The following is a 15,175-nucleotide window of genomic DNA, read 5'->3' as shown; positions in this document are numbered from 1 at the left end:
TAGCAATATTGAGCGGGAAAGTGGCCGTGCCTTTGAACAATTAATAGACACTGCAGTAAATAAAACCAAATGTATATCGGTCTTGTCCAGGACTGGCGTCTAGGCAGATCAGTGCGCCATAACCAAATCAGAGCTAAGCCATTTGCCTCATCATTAACTTGGAACTGGACTGCGTTTTCAAACAGTAGCAATAGCGCAACTTTGGATCATTAGCGCGCATTTCCAAAAGCCACAAAATACACCTGAATGGATTTCTGCAAATACCACAAGAATCCTCTTAAATTTGGGAACTTAGGCCTATTGACAACTTTTATACACAGGATGCTGTATACAGCACTTTAACACATTAAAATAAAAGAGAGAAATAATATTTGCCCAGTCTTTGGTGCTGTGCTTGCAGATGTGCTGCGACCCTAATCACAAAGTATTTAACGCCAAATAGGGCTGCATCGCAGTGCTAGCTGTGCCATTAGAGATCCTGGTTCGAGTCTTGGCTGTCACAGCCTACTGGGAGACCCATGGGGCGGCGCACAATTGGCCCAGCATCGTCCGAGTTAGGGCCGGCAGGGATGTCCTTGTCCCATCACGCTTTAGCGACTCTTATGGCGGGCAGGGCGCATGCACGCTGACGCCAGGTATACCGTGTTTCCTCTGACACATTGGTGTGGCTGGCTTCCAGGTTAAGCGGGTATTGTGTCAAGAAGCAGTGCGGCTTGGTTGGGTTTCAGAGGACGCACGGCTTGAGACCTTCGCCTCTCCTGAGTCCGTTCGGGAGTTTCAGCGATGAGACAAGACTAACTACCAATACCACGAAATTGGGGCGAAAACAGGGTCAATATATATATATATATATATAGTAGTACCTATAGTACCTATAGCTCATAATGTTTAAACTTGTTTTTCATTTTTTTGCACTACATTGATGAAAGAAAGAGAAAGGAAAGAAAAAGAAATCAAGGAAAGGGGAGAAAGAAAAGAGAATGCTGGCTTGAAACTCACTCCACCGAGGGCCGAATGTCTGCGGGTTTACGATCCTCCCTTGTACTTGATCGACCATTAAAAACTGATTAGTAAACAACTCCCCTCACCTTGTTGTTTAGGTCCTAATTGAAAGGAAAAAACTAAAAGCCGCAGACACTAGGCCCGCCATGGATAAAGTTTGACACCCCTGCTGTAACGGAATGCACTGGTTTCTTGGCATGGTTAATTGGAAATGGAAGCAACTAAGTTGGCACCTGTATTAGTACAAGGATTTTAAGAGAAGGCTGAACACAGACTTGAATGTGAAAACCGTTTCAAGATGAACAAATTAAGCACTAAATCAAACCATAAAAATAAATCAAATTTTTAAAAATGCAACAAAAACTTATTTTTGCTTTTGAAAATAAAGTGGCTGAGGAAAAAGTTCTCTGAACTTACTGCTTTTTTGTTTTCCTTTCTGTCTTTAACTGTGGCTTTAGTCAGTAGAGAGTGGCAAGTAGCCTACAGAACAGAGATGAGCACAAACAGGTCACAGCACCGGCCACACACACACACACACACACGCTACAAGAGCATCTGCCGGCACAGCCCTACTATTGAACAGCATAGCATGTGTCTGTGCAGGTTTTTTTACAGGCAGATTTTAGCACTATGGTAGTAGTATCGAGCAAATGGAGAACGATATGTATAAACTTCACTTTCTGTGAGATTTCGGTTTTGTGTGCCACAAAATAACATTAGTGGTTCCAAAGCACCCTGTGTTCATCTCATTGAGATATCAAAACAGCTGATGTGTTACTTTAAGTCAGTGTAGGGAGAAATTCCGTCTTTGTGGAATCAGAGAGCAGTAGGGCAGCGGTGTCGGCTCATCAGACATGCAGATGAAAACAGCAGGAAATAGGCTGTGGTAGCGTGTGTCCATACAGAGGTGTTCTTTCATGGAAAAGTTAGGCTTAATAGAGACGGAAGTCTGTGTGTGTGTGTGTGTGTGTGTGTATGTAAGTAAGAGGTTGGGTGACTGTGAGCAGGAACACACTAGCTGCTTTGTGGTGTCTTGATGTTGCTGTAGCCAGGTAATTCAACTGCATATGTTCCCCCTTTTCAAACTACCACCATTGAAGGTACAGCCCTTATTCTGTTCTGTCACAGTACATGAAGAGAGAACATGTAGGAGAGGGCAGAGTACAGTGGTTCCTCCTTTAAAAGTTGCATCATACTTGCGGGCTGCTGCAGCATTCTATGGCACGTTAATTAATTGTCAGCCATATTTTACATTAATGCACGTTAGTGCTATTTTGACCACCAGAGGGCATCTTTGAGAAGCATTTGATTGTCTCCCATATTGGCACTACTAGAGAATTTAAAACCTTTTGTAATAACATAGTACATGGGATTGATTAATACATTTGATTAATATTATGGTGTTTCTATTCCGAGAAAAACGAGACTGTGGGCATGCGGGAGACAGGGAGGAAGAAGTACGCTGTCCTTGTTAATAAGAATTTGTTCTTAACTGACTCCATATGTGTTATTTCATAGTTGTGATGTCTTCACTATTATTCTACAATGTAGAAAATAGTTTAAAAAAAGAAAAATCCTGAAATGGGTAGGTATTTCCAAACTTTTGAATGGTACTTGCTTAATTCATTTGATTAATATTATGGTGGGTTTCCGGAAACTATCTGGGTTTCCGTTAGGATGGAATGGAAAATATGGCGCTGTACAACGAGTCTGTCGGCAGTACAGTACTGGGCTATTTAGCTAAAGAATCCCAAAATAAGAATTTGTTCTTAACTGGCTTGCCTAGTTTTGAAAACAAAAATCTCATTGGTCCACATGCTTGTCTCAGAACAGCGCAAAACGATACTGAAATCTTATTGCTTCAAAAATCTTACTGCTTTAAATCCTATTGCCTCTAACTTCAATATGCTTTTTCCATAAATAAAGACCTACACCATTTTTAACAGCACATTACTCAACACTAGTGAGACTCATTTCACCTATGGTACGCCAACAGTACGTCGACAAATATTTTTTTCAATGAAATGATTCTCTGCCAACATTTACATTTAGAGGATTGGAGGATTCTAAATTAATATCTAAGGGGAATTTTCCATTAGATATTCTCAGATAAACGGAAAATGCCCTTTAGATATTAATTTAGAATCCTCCAATCCTCTAAATGCAATTATTGGCAGCTTTATTTACAAAGTAGTGAGAATGTCTCACCCCATGTTCAAGAATTGCCTTTTTCTCGCTCACTTCTGGTTAAATGAAAACCAAATCTCCCAAATATCGTTACTTTTTAAACAAAGCGATTATAATTCATTTAGAATTATATAAAAGCCCCTCAGATATTCTCACAGTTCCTAAGGGATTTCTATAATAGTAAATTAAAAAGTAACGATATTTTGGAGATTTCGTTTTCATTTAACCAAGAGTGAGTGAGAAAAAGGCAATTCGTAAATAAAAAAAGTTTGTTATTTAGAATTATTTATTTCTGGAGAAACATAACTTGATTATTTAGCAGACATCACTTGCTTATATTTCAGTCAACACTTATATCTTAAGAATATAATTGAATATTTTCATTTTCCATGCTCGTCTCAGAGCAGCGCGAAACGGTGCTGAAATAGACATCCACAGTGTGAAGGAGATATAGATATATCTATATATATAAAAAAAACAATTTTGCAGATTTCGTTTTCAAAACAATTACAGTGAGCGACTGTAATCTGAATAATAGCCATAATGGTCTGTAGTTTAGACCCAATGATTCGTCTGACAAACAAAGAACTTTGCGCCCTGCAGGTCTAGGCATGGATCAAAGTTGGCGAGATATTAAATGACATCTTCACAGACAAATCAACCATGGCCCTTGAGAAATTTGCTCAAAATTGTTACAGAAAAAAAGATCAAGCAAGCCGAGTCCCAAGCATCCGCTCAAACGCCATGTGTGTGTGTGTGTGTGTGTGTGTGTGTGTGTGTGTGTGTGGGGGGCAATTTCTAGCCAAGGACCAGGCCCATATTTGATTTTTGAGTTTGGCTATTTACAAGCAAAAAGGTACATAAAATATTGTAGCCTACACACCACAGACTGTTAGGTGTACAACAATAATTCACTCTCGCCTCCTTTTTCAGGTATCACGGAAGAAATAATCAAGAGATGTGCTGGACCCTGTCAGAGAGGTGTTTCAGGGACCACATTTCTTTTAAGGTAGGATTATAGCAATATTTTGTTACATTTAGGCCTATTTACATGTATATTTCTATTATTGTACCTAATGTTGGCCGTTAAGCTTTTTTTCTTCTCCAAATGCAGACAATGACCCAAAACACACTGCCGCCCGGGTTTACATTGCAAATGAGGGCATAAACTGGGTCAAGATGCCACCAGAGTAAGTAGACCTTGATGTAGTAAAATAAAAGGTTAAATAAAAATAAATCAATAAAAAGACCTACATCACCTTCGGTAGGCCTTCAGTATATCTAAAATATTACTTTAATCTCTACATGTAGGTCTCCTGATTTAAACCCGATCTAACTTGTTTGGCATCAACTGAACAAATGAATCCGTAACTCTGCCAAGCCGACAAGCAAAGATGAACTGGTCAAGGCCATCAAGATGTTTTGGCTAGAAAAAGACGATACAACAAATATATTGATAATCTCAGCAAGATTTTACCTGTAGTCATGGAGCTGGGTGGAAGTGCGACTAAAATGTAGTTTAAATAAACAGCATTTGAATGTCTTTTATCTCGTTATTTTATTAACGAAAGCATAAAGATGTTGAAGAAATACTGTACTGCTGTTTTGAGTTAGAAACGTAACACTTTAGAGTAATCAAGCATCGGATACATTGCAAGTTGAGGGATTTTCACAACACTAGTCGGGTTATAAAAAGTCTATTGTCCTGCTAATAGGAAACATTTGCATAATGGGATAAACCTGCTACAGTACACTTGCCTCCAGTTGCCCATCACTACTGTAAATAAAAACACAGCATCTTGTTTACAATCCTACTTCTATTAGGCTGTTAAGCATCATAGCCTACCTCAGCCAGATATTTTATATAGGTCTAGGCTCAGAAAAAAATCAAATTAAGCCCTCTTGTTATTTGTAAAGTCAAATTAAAAAGATTATTATTGAAATGAATTGCTCAGCTGGTGTAGGTTTTCTCCAGCTGTTGGTGTGCAACACTTGCATAACAAGTTAGCTATATTTTCAGCACCAGCCACAGTTCACCTCCTATTGATTGCGCTGCAGTTGCCGACAGTTTTTAAAAATTGATTTAACCTTTATTTAACTAGGCAAGTCAGTTAAGAACAAATTCTTATTTACAATGATGGCCTACCCTGGCCAAACCCGGATGACGCTGGGACAATTGTGCGCCGCCCTATGCCACTCCCAATCACGGTCGGATGAGATACAGCCTGTATTCGAACCAGGGACTGTAGTAATGCCTCTTGCACTGAGATGTAGTGCCTTAGACCCCTGCGCCACTCGGGAGCCATGACCAATATATACAACAGCTCAAGTTGGGGGGGGTTCACACCTAGCTCGGCTATTAGACAATTCTTTAGTAAAGGTTGAATGGTGTATTGTTCAGCTAATAGCCCATCCTAGAAACGTTGTTCGCAGAATTCACAGCCTGCTACACTTGTGAAAAACTAATAATACTTGTTCCCCTTTCCACTTGTTAAAGATTCCAATAGATAGTGTTTTTAGCCACAATCGGCCCCAACCCAAATTAATACATAAGGGTACAGTCGATAGCATGCTAGACTTCGGGCTCTCCTTCACTGCAGCCAACGTGAGCAAAACATTTTAAACGTGTTAACCCTCTCAAGACTGCCGGCCCAGACAGCATCCCTAGCTGCATCCTCAGAGCATGCGCAGACCAGCTGGCTGGTGTGTTTACGGACATATTCAATCAATCCTTATCCCAGTCTGCTGTTACCACATGCTTCAAGAGGGCCATCATTGTTCCTGTTCCCAAGAAAGCGAAGGTAACTGAGCTAAACGACTATCGCTGGAAGTTCCTCAGAGTACACATCACTGACAAACTGAAACGGTCCACCCACACAGACAGCGTGGTGAAGAAGGCGCAGCAGCGCCTTTTCAACCTCGGGAGGCTGAGGAAACTTGGCTGGTCACCTGAAACCCTCAAACTTTTACAAATGCACAATCGAGAGCATCCTGTCAGAATGTATCACCGCCTGGTAGGCAACTGCTCCGTCCACAACCTTAAGGCTCTCCAGAGGGTAGTGAGGTTTGCACACGCATCACCGAGGGGCAAACTACCTGCCCTCCAGGACACCTACACCACCCGATGTCACAGGAAGGCCAAAAAGATCATCAAGGACAACAACCACCCGAGCCACTGCCTGTTTACCCCGCTATCATCCAGAAGGCGAGGTCAGTACAGGTGCATCAAAGCTGGGACCGAGAGACTGAAAAACAGCTTCTATCTCAAGGCCATCAGACTGTTAAACAGCCATCACTAACATTGAGTGGCTGCTGCCAACATACTGACTCAAATCTATAGCCACATTAATAATAAAAAATTGGATGGAATAAATGTATCACTAGTCACTAGGGACGATTTCAAGGTTTCATAACAATCGGTAATCGGCATTTTTGGACCCCGATCATGGCCGAATACATTGCACTCCACGAGGAGACTGCGTGGCAGGCTGACAACCTGTTATGCGAGTGCAGCAAGGAGCCAAGGTAAGGTGCTAGCATTAAACGCATCTTATAAAAAAACAATCAATCTTAACATAATCACTGGTTAACTACACATGGTTGATGATATTACTAGTTTATCTAGCTTGTCCTGCGTTGCATATAATCGATGCGGTGCCTGTTAATTTTTCATTGAATCATAATCATTTCATTGAATTCATTGAAATTGCGTCACTTCTCTTGCGTTCTGTGCAACAGAATCAGGGTATATGCAGCAGTTTGGGCCGCCTGGCTCGTTGCGAACTGTGATTACTATTTCTTCCTAACAAAGACAGCCAACTTCGCCAAACGGGAGATGATTTAACAAAAGCGCATTTGCGGAAAAAAAGCATAATCGTTGCACGAATGTACTTAACCATAAACATCCACGCCTTTCTTAAAATCAATACACAGAAGTACATGTTTTTTAAACCTGCATATTTAGTTAAAAGAAATTCATGTTAGCAGGCAATATTAAACTAAGGAAATTGTGTCACCTCTCTTGCGTTCATTGCACGCGGAGTCAGGGTATATGCAACAGTTTGGGCTGCCTGGCTCGTTGGAAGCTTATTTGCCAGAATTTTACGTAATTATGACATAACATTGAGGTTGTGCAATGTAACAGGAATATTTAGACTTATGGATGCCACCCGTTTAATAAAATATGGAACGGTTTCATATTTCACTGAAAGAATAAACATTTTATTTTAGAAATTATAGTTTCCGGATTTGACCATATTAATGACCTAAGGCTCGTATTTCTGTGATTATTATGTTATAATTAAGTCTATGATTTGATATAGCAGTCTGACTGAGCGGTGGTAGGCAGCAGCAGGCTCGTAAGCATTCATTCAAACAGCACTTTTGTGCGTTGGCCAGCAACTCTTCGCTGTGCTTCAAGCATTGTGCTGTTTATGACTTCAAGCCTATCAACTCCCGAGATTAGGCTGGTGTAACCGTTGTGAACTGGCTAGCGGGGTGCGCGCTAAAAGCATTTCAAACGTCACTCGCTCTGAGACTTGTAGTCGTTCCCCTTGCTCTGCAAGGACCGCGGCTTTTGTGGAGCGATGGGTAACGCTGCTTCGAGGGTAGCTGTTATCGATGTGTTCCTGGTTCGAGCCCAGGAGGGCCCAGGAGCCCTGGTTCAGGAGCTCCTGGTTCGAGCCCAGGAGGGGGATGGAAGCTATACTGTTACACTGGCAATACTAAAGTGCCTATAAGAACATCCAATAGTCAAAGGTATATGAAATACAAATGGTATAGAGAGAAATAGTCCTAGAATTCCTATAATAACCTCAACCTAAAACTTCTTACCTGGGAATATTGAAGACTCATGTTAAAAAGGAACCACCAGCTTTCAAATGTTCTCATGTTCTGAGCAAGGAACTTAAACGTTAGCTTTTTTACATGGCACATATTGCAGTTGTACTTTCTTCTCCAACACTTTGTTTTTGCATTATTTAAACCAAATTGAACATGTTTCATTATTTATTTGAGGCTAAATTGATTTGATTGATGTATTTTATTAAGTTAAAATAAAAGTGTTCATTTAGTATTGTTGTAATTGTCATTATTACAAATAAATAAATAAAATAGCATTTAAAAAATATATTATACCGATTAATCGGTACCGGCTTTTTTTGGTCCTCCAATAATCGGTATCGGTGTTGAAAAAAATCATAAAATCGGTGGACCTCCACTAGTCTATTAAAAAAAATGCCACTTTATATAATGTTTACATACCCTACATTACTCATCTCATTTGTATATACTGTACTCTATACCATCTACTTCATCTTGCCTATGCCGCACTGCCATCGCTCATCCATATATTTATATGTACATATTCTTAATCATTCCTTTACACTTGTGTGTAAAGGTAGTTGTGAAATTGTTAGATTACTTGTTAATTATTCCTGCATGGTCAGAACTAGAAGCACAAGCACTTCGCTACACTCGCATTAACATCTATCCCTGTGTATGTGACCAATAAAATTTGATTTGAGAATGTTGAGGGTTCGAAACCTGCTTCCTGTTTGTTTCATTACATTTTTATGCAGGTCTCAGAGCAAATAGCCTGGATTGTTACACCCATCTCGTTCCTCACCCTCTTCCACACGTCATTCTCCGCCCGAGTGGCTCGCTTGTGGGCGTGCTGGCAGGATATGGCAGCACCTTCGGTTGTGCGTCAAGAATTTAGCATAGCAAGTTTGTATGAAGGTCTGGTAACTCACAGGTAAATAGTATTATGCTCTAAACCGCTCTGGTGACAAACTTTGCTGCCCTGTTTTCAAATCGTCCACATGGCTGGGAGAACCTCCTCAGATTAATGCAGATGAAGGGAGTTAGATATGCATAGGAAGTGTAGTGGACTGTTTTTTTTTGTATATATCAATTACAAATCAGCCTTTACTTAAATCATGTTTCTAGTCTATTGCATAGTTACAATGTGTAATAATTGATGTCCCAGGAGCATGAGTGGTAAAACACTGTTGAAGTGTATAATTGTAATACATACATGCAGACACAGCATCATTCAAAGAATGGAGTTTGATACACCTGGTATTGGATATGACTGAAAAAAAACTTGCTAAATAGCAAATTTCGTAAATGAACTTTGACAGAAAAATATACACAATCGTTTTTTTCTACATTAACATATTCCTCTCAATTGTACATTTTTTTGCTTAACTCGTTATGATGTTATAATTACTAAGATTAGCTTCCACCGTAATGTTTTGTCAGCCATCTTTGCTGAAGGAATTTGGAACCACTCGATATGATTGGTCATATAAAAACATTGGGACCCAAATGCATAGAGTGCTCTAACTCCCCCTTGTGGTGGTTTTGATGAATGACGCCGTGACGCTGGTTACCTCTAAGTCCCGCGGTGTAAGCACAGAATTTTTAAAAGGAGGAACCACTGTATGGATAGCGGCAATGTTAGTGGAAAGTAAGAAGGTTGTGGCAGTGTGTGTATTGGAGTGAGAGCTGTTGACTAATGCCATTACTGGCACAGTGTGGAAGAAGGCGACAGTGGCGTCGCCAGTGGCAGCCAGTGGCGACAGCACTCCACCCACCCAGAGAGCAGTGTCAGGCCAGGGGTGGAATATGAGCCTACCTGGTAGAGACAGTGACACACACTGCGTAGCTGCGGAGGGAACTCGCTGGAGGAGTTGATAATGGCCAGGAAGAACCGGTCTGTGATCTGGAGAAGGTTCCGCTGGTTCTCCTCAAGGTTCTCAGACTGTTCTAGTCTACAGACAGGGAGGGTGGAGAGGACAAAAAGAGAGGAGACGGAGGGGGGGAAAGAGAGGAAGGGGAAATAAAAAGTAAAAATTGCCTTGGTAACTTCCATTTAACAAGGTTACCCCCCCATAATTGCTCAAATCGTTGCGCTATCCCTTACCACCACAACAGGCTACCACAGTCAAACTAACTGGTGGAATGCTTCCAGTGAAGGTTCCTACCTGGTTGTGTCCACCTCAAAGCTGATGTTGTGCCACTCTGGGGTGGTGACGACCCCTTTAAGTAGAGGCTCAAGTAGCTTCTGTAGGTACGCCGCCCCGTACACCTGACAAAGGATTTCAACGTTAAAATGGATTTAAAATGTCATGTTTGGTGTGAGTGCTTCAAGTTCTACTATTTAAAATTGCCTGTATGGGAGAGAAATGTGGTTTTACCTTGAAACAGAAGGTCATGATTTTACTGGCCAGGCTGTTGCCTCTGAACAGAGTCTGCATAGAGTCAGCCAGCTCCACCTCCTTGGAGAACATGTTCCACAGCAGCTGATACAGCAGGTGGCGGGAGTCGAACAGCGTCACCAACACACGGGCCAGCTCGTCCTGAAGAAGACACACGCAGACAAAAACTCTTAATACACAAAAATGCGTAAACACTTTTCTAGAACTACTACAATTAACACACTCATACTAGCACAGGGGTGGCCAACCCTTTTCCTGGAGAGCTACAGGCGATGCAGGCTTTTACTCCAGCCTTGCACTAACATGTCTGATTCTACTAATGAATCAGCACCTTGACTAGCAGAAACAGGTGTGTTATTGTAGTGCTCTTCAGTGTGAAGGTTGGTCACCAAAAGATGAGACAAAAATGACCTAGTGCTCTTTTTCATACATACCCACTGGGATCCTGGCACCACATTGGCTAGTGCCATGGCGATGGGCAGCTCTCCCTGGTCTCCCATCATGGTGACCAGCTCCACCAGCCTCTCAAAGCGGTCAGCTAGCACCGTCTCTGCCAGTGTGTCAAACTCTGTCCCCTGCTGGAGGATCTTAGTCAGAACCTCCATGAAGGTGGCCCGTGTCTGCAGGTCCTTATGGTAGCCCAGACCTGGAGAAGGATGGATGGTGGGGGGAGGAGTGAGAGAGAGACAGAGCGACAGAGAGAGATGAAGGGTGGAAGTGGATACAGGGACATTTTAACTGAGGTTTGACTGTTCATTTTGGAAGCTATGGTCCTTGCTGGATGGAAGGACAAATGTTATGGTTGTCTGGCACTACAAAAATGTAGAGAATCACTACTGCTAAAGTAGATCACCGATAGAGTGCATTAGTCCACTGTCCACATTGGCGTTGAGGAGGTTGGACATGGCCAGGACAGTACAGTGTCTGAGGGAGGCCAGGCGTCGAGACATGCCCCTCTTCCTCCCAACCACCGGCTGGCCATCATCCTCCACCTCACTGCAATCATTCAGCAGGTTCATAAACAGGGTAAAGTACCTGGGTACAGGGGGTAAAGCAGGGTTCAGAACACTTAACTGTCAGTATGGATTCAAATTAAGTGCACATTTAAGTTAATGCATTCCTTTACTTCTATACAGAAACAGAGTTTATTTTGCGTGTGGAAATGTTACAGCATGCACAGTAAACAGAAAGCTGAAGAGCAGCAACAGATAACTAAGTCTCTCTGGATTAGAGTGTCAGCTACATGACTAAAAGGTATATGAGTAAAGCATGTTGTAGTTACTTGAGGAAGAGCTGGGACTTGGCCTCCATCAGCTCCACCCCATCTCCCTCCTCTGGTTGTAGAGGCAGGCCAGCTAACAGAGACACCACCGCCTCCATACTGGCCTGGTCCAGGTCTCTGGTCAGACACTTGATATCGTCATCAGCAGCCTGGTTGGAGGTGCCCATCACCCAGTCTGTCAGGTACTCCACCATCTTGTTCCTGGAAGAGACGTGGTGAGGGGTTGAATTAACAAAAATCTTTTAAAAAAGGTTCATTATTGGTAGCCTTTAAAGGGGCAATCAGCAATTGCTACAGACATTTTTGGCCTTATAAACAAATGTATACCAGAGGTGTGGACTCAAGTCACATGACTTGGATTCGAGTCAGACTGGAGTCACAAATAATGACTTGCAACTCAACTTTGATTTTAACACCAATGACTCATGCCTTATTACTCAACCTGACACCCTCTCCAAACCCAAATATAAAAAATTATGCCATTAAAAAAAGTGTCCAGCGCATCAACTCTTCATTTAACGGATTACAGTTTGAATCGGACAGCAGCCAATCAAATTGTGCCAGCTGAGAAAAAGTTGCGCGTGGCAGTGCAGAGGAACGCCGATGGGTGAATTCAGATGGAGCCCTTGGAAAGATGACGCTGTACCAACAAAAAACAGATAAAGATGACGCTGTACCAACAAAAAACAGAAAGATGACGCTGTACCAACAAAAAACAGATAAAGATGACGCTGTACCAACAAAAAACAGAAAGATGACGCTGTACCAACAAAAAACAGATAAAGATGACGCTGTACCAACAAAAAACAGATAAAGATGACGCTGTACCAACAAAAAACAGATAAAGATGACGCTGTACCAACAAAAAACAGATAAAGATGACGCTGTACCAACAAAAAACAGATAAAGATGACGCTGTACCAACAAAAAACAGATAAAGATGACGCTGTACCAACAAAAAACAGATAAAGATGACGCTGTACCAACAAAAAACAGAAAGATGACGCTGTACCAACAAAAAACAGAAAGATGACGCTGTACCAACAAAAAACAGATAAAGATGACGCTGTACCAACAAAAAACAGATAAAGATGACGCTGTACCAACAAAAAACAGATAAAGATGACGCTGTACCAACAAAAAACAGTTTGCAACTTGCAAAACAGGCAGGGAGACAATTACAGACGGAGGCGCAACAATGTTCGACATTTGAAGCTGCACAAAGAACGGTTGTGGCTAATATAGCCGACAGCTAAATACACTGCTCAAAAAAAATAAAGGGAACACTTAAACACAATGTAACTCCAAGTTCATCACACTTCTGTGAAATCAAACTGTCCACTTAGGAAGCAACACTGATTGACAATAAATTTCACATGCTGTTGTGCAAATGGAATAGACAGGTGGAAATTATAGGCATTTAGCAAGACACCCCCAGGTGGGGACCACAGACCACTTCTCAGTTCCTATGCTTCCTGGCTGATGTTTTGGTCACTTTTGAATGCTGGCGGTGCTTTAACTCTAGTGGCATAAGACGGAGTCTACAACTCACACAAGTGGCTCAGGTAGTGCAGCTCATCCAGGATGGCACATCAATGCGAGCTGTGGCAAGAAGGTTTGCTGTGTCTGTCAGCGTAGTGTCCAGAGCATGGAGGCGCTACCAGGAGACAGGCCAGTACATCAGGAGATGTGGAGGAGGCCGTAGGAGGGCAACAACCCAGCAGCAGGACCGCTACCTCCGCCTTTGTGCAAGGAGGAGCAGGAGCAGCACTGCAAAATGACCTCCAGCAGGCCACAAATGTGCATGTGTCTGCTCAAACGGTCAGAAACAGACTCCATGAGGGTGGTATGAGGGCCCGACGTCCACAGGTGGGGGTTGTGCTTACAGCCCAACACCGTGCAGGACGTTTGGCATTTGCCAGAGAACACCAAGATTGGCAAATTCGCCACTGGCGCCCTTGTGCTCTTCACAGATGAAAGCAGGTTCACACTGAGCATGTGACAGACGTGACAGTCTGGAGATGCCGTGGAGAACGTTCTGCTGCCTGCAACAACCTGGTGTGGGGTGGCATTTCATTGGGGGGCCGCACAGCCCTCCATGTGCTCGCCAGAGGTAGCCTGACTGCCATTAGGTACCGAGATGAGATCCTCAGACCTCGTGAGACCATATGCTGGTGTGGTTGGCCCTGGGTTCCTCCTAATGCAAGACAATGCTAGACCTCATGTGGCTGGGGTGTGTCAGCAGTTCCTGCAAGAGGAAGGCATTGATGCTATGGACTGGCCCGCCCGTTCCCCAGACCGGAATCCAATTGAGCACATCTGGGACATCATGTCGCTCCATCCACCAACACCACGTTGCCCCACAGACTGTCCAGGAGGTGGCGATGCTTTAGTCCAGGTCTGGGAGGAGATCCCTCAGGAGACCATCCGCCACCTCATCAGGAGCATGCCCAGGCGTTGTAGGGAGGTCATACAGGCACGTGGAGGCCACACACACTACTGAGCCTCATTTTGACTTGTTTTAAGGACATTACATCAAAGTTGGATTAGCCTGTAGTGTGGTTTTCCACTTTGATTTTGAGTGTGACTCCAAAACCCAGACCTCCATGGGTTGATAAATTTGATTTCCATTGATCATTTTTGTGTGATTTTGTTGTCAGCACATTCAACTATGAAAAGAAAAAAGTATTTAATAAGAATATTTCATTCATTCAGATCTAGGATGTGTTCCCTTTATTTTTTTGAGCAGTGTATTTTATTACTTTACTAGTGTATCATGTAGGCTAGTGTAAAGTTAAATCAATGCGCCTCCACACAGTCAGTCAGTGCGGGAATGTGATCATTGCACCCAAGATTGAGCTACAACTGGCATGGCAGTTGGAAGCCTAAATCCTGCCTGATGTTACTGCTGTTCCTAAAACCATTGACATATGTTGGCCTAGTGTAACCACACACACAGTGTGCGTGTGTGTTAAGGTTGGGGGATTGTGTACAAGCCTACATAGCCCAATTGCGCACCATAGTGATCCTCGATAATCAATCATTATTTGGGGGGGTCTTTCTCATGGCTACCCATGTATTTCCATTGAAATCAAGTTAATTTGGAAAGTAATAAATATATAGATATTTTTAAAGGCATTTATGATTTGTGTAAATGTAATATACTAACTATTACTCTTGTTAAAAATATGAAATCCTATTACATTTGTTGAAGAGCACATTATGACTTGAGACTTGTAAAACAATGACTTGGTCTCACCTCTGATGTATACCCATTGAGTCTTGAGGAATATAACTTATAAATGCCTCATGAGCTACGTTCAACTGTCGTACCCCATCAGGACCCAAAATATAAGCTTGTTTTACTCCAATGTTTGTAAACAAAGTAAATGTAAACAAACAATACAGCCTCAAAACATGGTTAAAACTAGAATTTTATATCAGGGATTGTCAGCTCTGTCTATGAATTTGAGAGTGCTTA

General features: G+C 42.3%; 1 protein-coding gene across 3 annotated transcripts in view; it reads right to left on the bottom strand.

The window, feature by feature from the left end:
* Nucleotides 1-15,175, bottom strand: part of LOC112267216 (neurofibromin-like) — a 116,482-nt gene that overhangs the window by 71,952 nt on the left and 29,355 nt on the right. For 2 of the 3 annotated variants that reach the window (XM_042297530.1, XM_042297532.1), the window contains exons 23-29: nucleotides 11,695-11,895; nucleotides 11,266-11,447; nucleotides 10,847-11,058; nucleotides 10,392-10,553; nucleotides 10,179-10,282; nucleotides 9,830-9,965; nucleotides 1,420-1,482 (exon numbers count right to left, since the gene is read on the bottom strand). In XM_042297530.1, the coding sequence (XP_042153464.1) occupies nucleotides 1,420-1,482; nucleotides 9,830-9,965; nucleotides 10,179-10,282; nucleotides 10,392-10,553; nucleotides 10,847-11,058; nucleotides 11,266-11,447; nucleotides 11,695-11,895 (1,060 nt within the window). The remainder of the gene's footprint in view (nucleotides 1-1,419; nucleotides 1,483-9,829; nucleotides 9,966-10,178; nucleotides 10,283-10,391; nucleotides 10,554-10,846; nucleotides 11,059-11,265; nucleotides 11,448-11,694; nucleotides 11,896-15,175) is intronic. The other variant, XM_042297531.1, reaches the window with a different exon arrangement.

The sequence above is a fragment of the Oncorhynchus tshawytscha genome, linkage group LG14, assembly GCF_018296145.1.
Source record: "Oncorhynchus tshawytscha isolate Ot180627B linkage group LG14, Otsh_v2.0, whole genome shotgun sequence".
NCBI classification, from domain to species: domain Eukaryota; kingdom Metazoa; phylum Chordata; class Actinopteri; order Salmoniformes; family Salmonidae; genus Oncorhynchus; species Oncorhynchus tshawytscha.
This window is presented reverse-complemented; position numbering and strand designations above follow the sequence as displayed.